General features: G+C 39.5%; 1 protein-coding gene across 1 annotated transcript in view; it reads left to right on the top strand.

The window, feature by feature from the left end:
- Nucleotides 1–1,923: 1,923 nt before the first annotated feature.
- Nucleotides 1,924–8,996, top strand: part of FDX1 (ferredoxin 1) — a gene marked incomplete at its 5' end in the record, with an annotated part of 7,361 nt that continues 288 nt past the window's right edge. The window contains 2 exons of the mRNA XM_010140554.1: nucleotides 1,924–2,048; nucleotides 4,394–4,523. Of these exons, the coding sequence (XP_010138856.1) occupies nucleotides 1,924–2,048; nucleotides 4,394–4,523 (255 nt within the window). The remainder of the gene's footprint in view (nucleotides 2,049–4,393; nucleotides 4,524–8,996) is intronic.

The raw sequence follows: 8,996 nt of genomic DNA, 5'->3' as shown, positions 1-8,996 counted from the left end.
TTGCCATGTTCTTACCTTGGGCAGAGGATGCCTGTAAATGCAAGTACATCTTGCATTGGGTCTCCTATCAGGGTAGTGTTTGTCATGCTGACAGAAATACTTCAGTAAATGAGAGTATTTCGGTGAGCTCTGGAAGACCTTTTTGAAGCATTTTAAAATTACGCTGTCAGTGGTTTGCTTTGGCTGTCAGAATGTAAATCTATACCTTCCCAGACACAAAAGCTTTGGTCTTAAACTACCCGTGGAAGTGGTGGATTTCGTACTAGTGTATCTTAAGAAGTGGGTGCTTGTTTCCTTGGTTGTGCCGTGGGAGGTGTTAGCACAGCAGAGGAGCAAAACCAAGAGCAGAGTGGTAACTTAAACCCCCGCTCAACAGTTGCAGGTTAAACTTAACCCCCTACAGAACAACAAAAGGTGGTCCTTCGATATCAGGGGTGACTGCGCAACATTGATAACATTTTGTAAGGGTCTATGTAAGATTTCCTGTAATTTGTGTTACAGCACATGCTTCAGTTGCGTTCTGCAGATTAGCAAGGTCAAGCCTTCATTATCGATTATAGTTTTGGAATTAATTTATAGTTAATAGTAGCTTGTGGCTCCCTTCCAGAGAATGGACTGAGGGATGATATGACAAGAATTGAATGTGACATCATAATGAATCATGGTGCATGCTGCTGCCAACTGAGCTTAGAGTTGTGGCAAGTACATTAAGTCTAGAGCAACAAACATTTGTTGTTTTTCAAAACAAGCTAGGATGCAGATTGCTAAAAACACGTTTTCTTTTACATCCAGTTCCAAAAATAATCTATTCACTGATGTTTCAGTATGGCTGCTTTCGGATTTCTGCTTTAATATTTAGCTCTATGGATTAGAGTTTTCCAGGGGTGACTTGATTTTTTTCAGCTTGTATGCTTTCTACATGATAGCTCGCTCAAGGCCCACAGTTACTAAAAGGATTAAAGATAATGCTAAGCATGCTGGTCTCAAACATGGATATCGCATTGAAGCATAGATTCTTGCATTAGCTTTGAGTATCTCTCATCTCTTGGCAGATTTCTCTACTGTCCATCCAAAAAGTTTTTCTCGATTTGCTCACTTACTGTAGGAAAGAAAATAGTCCGTTAAAAACAAATAAACTTTTATTTGTTAGTATATTAAAAGCTTTCCTTTAATTTGCATGTGAAATACCATCATACAGAACACAAAACCCCCTCTATTTTTTCTGTATTAAAAGCTTTAGTATTAAGAAATTTTTATATCGGCTGCAAGCGAATTTTTGCATAAATAAACACAATTGTTTGAAAAACAAAGCAGTAATATATACAACCTTCTTCCTTGGAAGCCAGTGTCAAAACTTTGAACTTCACTAGATTTAATATTTACAAGGTAAAATCCTAAGAGAATCTGTTGGAAAAAAAACAGAATGCTTTTGAAGTATCTCCATTTTGGGGAGGAGAAGGAATTAAATTTTGGAACTAATGAAGTAAAATGTCATAAAATCTAAGCAGAAATGGAAAAAAATGTAGCATTTGTCCTAAATGATAATGATGAGAAAATTAAAATTTCATAAATCCAAAGCAAGAGTCCACAGAAGGGTGTGGAGAGAAGCATTTAATAAAACACTCTATTTGATAAAAATACAAATATTGTACCTAAAATAAAATAGCTCTGACTCTCTTCAGTGAAAGGGAAGACATCAGGATCCTATACACCTTCTAGTTACAAAACACAGACTTTTTTCTTATTTTTCATGGCCTTTGTTCAGTGTACAGCAGTAAATGCCTGTGCAAAAGCCAGTAACTTAAGTTTCTGTTCTCTTGGGGTTGACAGTGATTACTGGTTTAGTTGTACTCAGTCAATTTTAAAGATATAAAACTGTCTAGAATTCTTTCTCTAATTCCATGATGTACTCTTCTTTTTCAGCTCAGAAGATAAAATAACTGTTCATTTCATAAATCGTGATGGTGACAAACTAACAGCCAAAGGAAAACCTGGGGATTCGCTGCTGGATGTTGTTGTTGATAATAATCTAGACATAGATGGTTTTGGTAAGTAGATTCACTTAATTTCTAGACACTGAATGCAGTATTATGTTCTGTTACCAGTTCATAAGATTTATAGAATCATTTAGATTGGAAAAGATCCTTAAGATAATCAAGTCCATCTGTAAACTGATATTTATTAATTAATTTATAAAACCTAACTGTACTTTACCTGGATTTTCTCCCCATTTTTTTTTCCTGCGGGTGCATAGAATATTTTGGGTTAAGTTCTAAAAAAAAAAAAAAACAACCAACCACTTGGGGTGAGACTTGCTTGAATGTTAAAGGAGGGGAATGTGGAGAGTGCTGTCCAGGTGGAATCTGGAAGATGTCACCTGCAGACTCTTCTGAGCTGAAATGTTCTGGAGGCAGCACAAAGCTGGTGTATTTCTAACAGTGTCGTTTACTCCTGTATTGCCATACTGTCTCAATTTATTATCAGGCTTTTTGGAGCAGAAATTGCTGTAGCGTTTGAGTGCTAAGTGAAAGAAACAACCAAATCCATGTCAGTTAGCAGGGAAGAGCAAAAATTGTAATTTTTATTAAAGGACTGGAGTAGAGGAAGCCAGTGCCCTAGTGAAGTTCTAACTCAGTACAAGCTCTGTTCAAAATCAGGATAGGAGGAAGTTACAATTCCTGCCTATTCCTTCAAACTTTTGCACTTTGTATAGTTAGTTCTGTTGAAGTGACAGGATTCTGCCGATGCAAAGTAGTGGTATTTGGTAAGGGCAATTAAATACCTCGAGACAGATTCTTAAGGTTGTGTTCACATAAGTATTAATAGCACAAACTAAAGCAAGACAATGGTACAAACTAAAGCCACGTTAAGGTGTTGTGGTAAAGTGGGTGGGGTGGGGGGAAGATAATGCTGTCAATAAACAGAAGCCAAACAAAAAATTTGAGGTACTATAACAATCTTTAATTACACCATATGCTAGTATCATTTCAGTAATCATTTGCTAATGAAACATCATACTAGGGCAGAGAAATCATGCAGTATCTATAATGTAAAAATGTGTGCTCTGAATTTAGAAAAAAGATAACAAGGGAAAAAATGTAAATCTTACCTATCCTATCACTAGGGGGCATCCCATGTGCAGCAATAATAATAGAAATATCTTTGTATATAGACTTACAAAACTGTTGATTCAGCTGCACTCAATTTGTTTTCTACTGATACGGCAAATTTGACATTTGGCAGTTTGTTTTTTATCACGTGCATATGTGTGTACTTCTGAAAATCAAGTCTTCTAGTCCAGTGTCATGCTGACTTGGAGTGTGTGCTGTAGATAGCATTACACGGTGCTTTCATCATCAGACCACAAGAACCGTACAGAATCCCGCTGGTCCTTTTCATAGCAGTGGCTACACGTGCAGCCGTGCTTCCCTTTCCTGCTGCATGAGTACAAAGGTGATGGGGTCACAATGCTCTTGGTCCTTCTTTCCCTGGAAATGAGTAAATAAATGAAACTTGGTTAATGTATTACCTGCTTCTCTCTTATCAATTTAAATCATAGATGCGGGTTTGTGTGCCCCAACCCCAATCTCCACACAAGTATGAAGGGTTCAGCTTTCTCCTCCTCTTGAAGTTGTGTATTTCTTTTTCAACGAAGCAGAGAACTCAGTGTCAGCCCTATACAGTGGCAGAGACAAATTTGTCAGTGTTTGAACCGTTACTGTCCTGTGATGACCTAATTGCTCCAGCAGGTAGCTGTAGATGATACATGTTCTGTTCAACCCTGGCAAATTATTGGATCTCTTGCTCAGGCTGGATTGCCCGGTAATACATGTAGGCTTCTTGAACGTGGAGAAAACCATCTCTCTGTAGCCTGACTACCTTTGTTGCTGTAAATTAGTGTTCTGTTGAGTGAGCAGAAATGCCAAGTATAAAATCCCTCCTTCCTGTACTTTGGAAGATTTTTTTGTATAGCGGGTGTCTTTTGCTGCAGGAAAATTCTTGAGGAAACCTTTTCAAAACCATAGGAAAGAAAAGGCATAGAAGGACCAACCTTGGAAATAAATTAAGTAGTGTCCTTTGACAGTGTTGTCTGCTTTCGCATTCTTACAGTAGAAAACTTCTCTCTCTGAGTGGTAGAAAGGGAATTAGTTAGGTATTTCAACTAACTACAGCACTCAAGTAAATCTTAGTGTAGGAGCTGTAGAAATACTATCGACAGTTGGATGTAGAGTGGGTATATGGATGTGAGAATATATGAAACATTAATTTTACTAATCAACAGAGGTAATTCTTGTGTGGGACAAACCATATATGAAGGGTTTCTTCTGAAATTGTGATTCTGCTGTAATTTGAAAATTGAATTTTCTATTATCTTGATTTCTTTTTTCTTTAGGTGCATGTGAAGGAACACTAGCTTGTTCAACTTGTCATTTAATCTTTGAAGACCACATATTTGAGAAACTAGATGCAATTACTGATGAAGAGATGGACATGCTGGACCTGGCATATGGCCTCACAGAAACGTAAGGCATCGTAACACTTCACTGCATCAGAGCATGGAAAGAAAGATTTGCAGATGGGGCAGTCCAGTGCTCTTAGAATGCCTTAACCAGCTTTTACTGAATAGCTCGGCTCTGTTACACACACGGGGCTGCAAGTTTATCTGTATGCTTTTGAAAAGATGCCAGTATTGTTTTTGTAACTGAAGAGTAGCAGTTACCAGTGCTTGCACTTCGGAGGTGTCTGATTCAGAAGGGTCAGATACTGAAGGATGGTCAAAACCACAGTTTCTTCCAACAAAACTTTGCTGCTGCTGTCATGTGAATTTTCTCGTTCTAGTTTCCTTTCCCTTTCTGTCTCTGTTAGCCTGTAGCTAGTTAATGTATTTTATGAATCTGTTTACGTGAGTATTTTAGATTTGGTCAGGTGTTGTTTTCACGAAATCACAGAAGGTTTGAGGTTGGAGGGGACCTCTTGAGGTCCAACCTCCTGCTCAAGCAGGGCCACCTAGAGCTAGTGCCCAGGACCGTGTCCAGGTGGCTTTTGAATATCTGCAAGAATGGAGGCTCCACAAATTCTCTGGTATTTATGTGCATTGATAAGGTCCTCCTCCTAAACCTTCTCTAGGATAAACAGCATCCCGCACGGCAGTGTCCCCACTTGTCATGCTGTGACGCATGTCAGAGTGCTGTTGGTGCGCACAAGCCAGATGCCCTTCTGGTGAAACTCAGTTTAAAGTGTGCTATAGCGGCTAATGGGCATTTCAGTGCGTGAGATTAGACTCGTGGTAGTCTAAAGTAACCCTCTGTCCTACATCTCCCCCACCATCACACGCTTTGTAATTAGGGTGTCACATCCTCATCACAGACCCATCCCTAGGGGGCTGCGGTATTTGCTGGTGTACACATGGCCTGTATCATAGAACGTACACACGTGAACAGTAGGCAGCTCTGCCTTACGAGGTTCCATAAGTGCTCTCCTCGTGCTGCAGTGGAACTGCTTGTCGAAGGTTTTGAGAATCTTTCCAGAGATGTTAGACACTTTATACATGGCCTTATAGCACAGGGGTTTTTACCTCTGCCAAGAAGTACTCTGAACTAACTCGTTTATCTCCTCATACCAGCAGTGAGAAACCTGTACTAATCATTTCTATGTGAGAGGGCACTTTTCCTCACTTTAGTCAAATCCTAACTTTGCTGGGAGGTTGTAAAGGCAAGGAAGTCAAGCTATGAGAAACGTGTTTCAGCTTCTTTTGGTTTATCCTTTTTCCCATCTCCCCCAAAAAGATTTCAAAATTGAAAAAAACCTAAGCCTATTTACTAAGCATGAATTTACTTCACTGTTACCATCTAGTGTAATTATCTTAAGAGTAGCTTTTAGGTTCTGGGCCACAGCAATTCTGAAACAGCTCTGGAGGCCAATGAAGACTTTTTCCTTAGGCTGCTTTTTAATTAAAGTCTTAAAGCAAGGCGTTTTTACTGAAGAACTGGAAAACAGTAGAAAGCCAGAGCTTTCCATTTAAATATTTCTATTTTTTCTCAAAGTTCTTCACACCAAATTAAGTTTCAGATCCTCTAAGGAGCTTCTTACTTCTGTCAGGTTTTCCTAATATCACGTGTTCTTGTGGCCAGGGATCCTTCACAGGTGGGAGAGAATGACTTTTCTGGAAGACAGAGCTTTGAGTGACTGATACTTGCTATAGGTTACCTGGTCTCTTGTATCAACACAAAACTCAGGTAATGGAGGTGTGCTACTGTGCTCAGTCATAAGGATAAGGATAAAAGCTTTGTCTCGTCAGGGATTCTCTGTATTTGGGAAAGTTTCAGCGAGCAGTTGCCACGAAAGCTCCTGGTTTTTAAAATGAGTGACTAATTAGAAAGGTTAAAGTGAAATTGCTTCATTAACTGCAGAAGAGTAGAGATTATTAAAAGTAGTAAAATAGGGGCCTTGCAAACTTTGGCAAGATAAATGTTTAAAAATAATACTGAAGAAAAAATAAGCTGAGAAACAGCTTCCTAAAAACTAGAAAACTATTTTTGTTTCTAATCTATCAGAAGCAGGAAGCTTGTCTGCACGAAGAGCCAAATGGGTGATGTAGAAGGTGCACTTAAAATATAAAAAGGTAACATAAAAGCAAAGTTTTTTGTGTGTGTGTTGTCCCTAGAGATGTTACAGGATGTCCATGCGCTGGAAGGTTTCTTTGCAGAGGGCTGCTTGGAGCACCTGTCTCAAACTGATGGGTCTGTAGAAGCAGTATTACAGCAAATAAGTAAGATGATGTCCTGGGTTCAACATGAATGGAAAATGCCCCCCTTCTCAAACCGCAACAGATGAGTAGTAACAGATAGTAATGACTAGGTAGTAATCACCCAGGAGTTCTGCAGGAATTCAGTATGACATTTCTGAACTCCTGTCTGTAAGGCTCGATGAGCTGCTTTAAAACTGCTTCCACATCAAAGGAATGGAAGGTAATAACCTAGCTTTTAAAATGAGATCACTGGAACTGGAGAACAGTGAGCCTGATTCTATACTGGACACAAAATCATGTGTTTATGGGCTGTTGCTTTCTTATACTTTCTACCACATAACAGTAAGGAAAGAATTCAACGGAGCTTTTGTAGAGGGATGTAACGGGTACAGGAGTTCCTCAGATGAGTCGCTGAGCATGAGAGATCTTACAGCTCGCGTAGTTTACTTAGGTCCGGGAATCCTTTACTAAGTTTTGAGTTGCAATGGCATATGAGGAGGGGCCCAGTAAAGGACAAGTAATTGGTTAAAAAAACCCCAAAACCCCAACAACATTTGTCTTAACAAGGTAGAAGTATTTGGCTGGCTGGTAAGAGTATGTGGTCAACAACAGGATCTGAAAGCGATGGGTGCTGGGCTTTATGTAGTGAGTGTATTTGTGAAAAGAAAGTGAAGAGTAAGGTTTGTGTGCAGTGATGCTGTGTTACTCGGTGTGGTAAAACCAAAACCTGTCAGTGAAGACATGCACAAGGATCTTGTACCATTGAGGAGAGAAGTTTGGTGTTCAGAGGCGCAGATAAATGCATACAGAGAGATGGGTGGAACGGTGGTAACTTTGCGTACTTGAAATAAGCTGTCAGGTAGCTAGTGTCTTGCCAGGAGTGTCAGCTTAAGGGTTGGTGGAAAAAACAAACAAAACCCCAACCCAACAAAACAACACAGAAAAAACCCCAAACAGAAACTTCAAAAAGATAAAAGGAACATTGGCAACATTAAGTAAGAACAGGTAGAAAACCAGAAAATACAATTACGTGACAATGGATATTCACCTTATCTTTATACTTGTGCAGCTCTGACTTCCTGTTTTGTTTGAGAGGAAATAAAGGGAAGGCCTGTAGAAGTGGTTGACTACATAATTTTTTCAGGGGGTCCAAGTTTCTTCAGCTTTAAAGGGTAAAGGAATCTGGTTAAATATCTGTAAAATTGTAAAAACAGTGTGGCAATATTAGAGTTGGAAAAGTTTGTTGCTCACGGTGTTATTTAGTGCTGCCTGGTTTTTCCTGTGCTGCTGTGTTCAAAACAAAGGGCAGTGCTATCTGAGATTAAATCTGTCAACGTATAAATACATAAACTCCAGTAATTTGCAGTTGATATGTACAGTCACAGAGAAGTACTACTTTTGGGTGTAGTACTGAATTGGGAGCTTTAACAACAGTTGATCACTATGTGCTTGAAAGAGTTCTGTATAGCTATTAATATAGAACCATTTTTAAATAATATCTTGGCCTACAATCCTATACTGATTAAATTTTGCAATTGCTGCTACAGAACATTGCCCGTTCTCGCTGGTGTTTTAAGTATTCTATAGTGAAGTACCATGTCACAGACATGGGATTAAAGATATCCCAGGAATAAAAATGGATTGTGATGGCTGCAGAATTTTGTTGTGGTATTAAGTCTTTTGATTTTAATTGCTCACACAGAATATTTTTTTCATGCTGAGGGTGGGAAAATGAAGGATTGCATCTCCTCAGGTTCCATGAGTATTTTATCCTCCCTGTTTCTTGTCTTTTCACTCTTATCTTTCTGGCTTAGTGACTCAACCTTGAGTTTTGTGTGGACACGGGATGGGTTAGGCTAAGCTTTTTCTGAGGTTTTCGTTCAGAGTCATTGCCTTCATCTCTTCAGAGATGCCAAATGTCCCTTGTCGTTCCCTCCACTTGACTGAACTATTAGTGACCCACTGAAAATGGGAGGGTCACGCTTCCTGTAGGTTGTCTCAGCGGGTACGGAGTCCTTGGTGTTTAACTTTCCAGCGCCCTGAACTCTGGTAACCTGGAGCTGTGATTATTGCCACGTGTTTCTCTGCGTTGATGCACGCAGTTCACTACCCGTCTTGATTCAAGACTGTGCACAAGAGTGTCTGTTTCTCGACCGTGTTTGGGATGGCTGGATGTTGGAGGCAGAAGGGGGTAAATGCCATTAGGTGCGTGATTGGCTAGAACTAAAGACAATTTCCTGTTTTCCTA

Source organism: Buceros rhinoceros, unplaced genomic scaffold (assembly GCF_000710305.1).
Source record: "Buceros rhinoceros silvestris isolate BGI_N320 unplaced genomic scaffold, ASM71030v1 scaffold5987, whole genome shotgun sequence".
Taxonomy (NCBI): domain Eukaryota; kingdom Metazoa; phylum Chordata; class Aves; order Bucerotiformes; family Bucerotidae; genus Buceros; species Buceros rhinoceros.
Note: the sequence above shows the minus strand (reverse complement) of the source record. Positions and strands in the feature narration are given on the sequence as shown.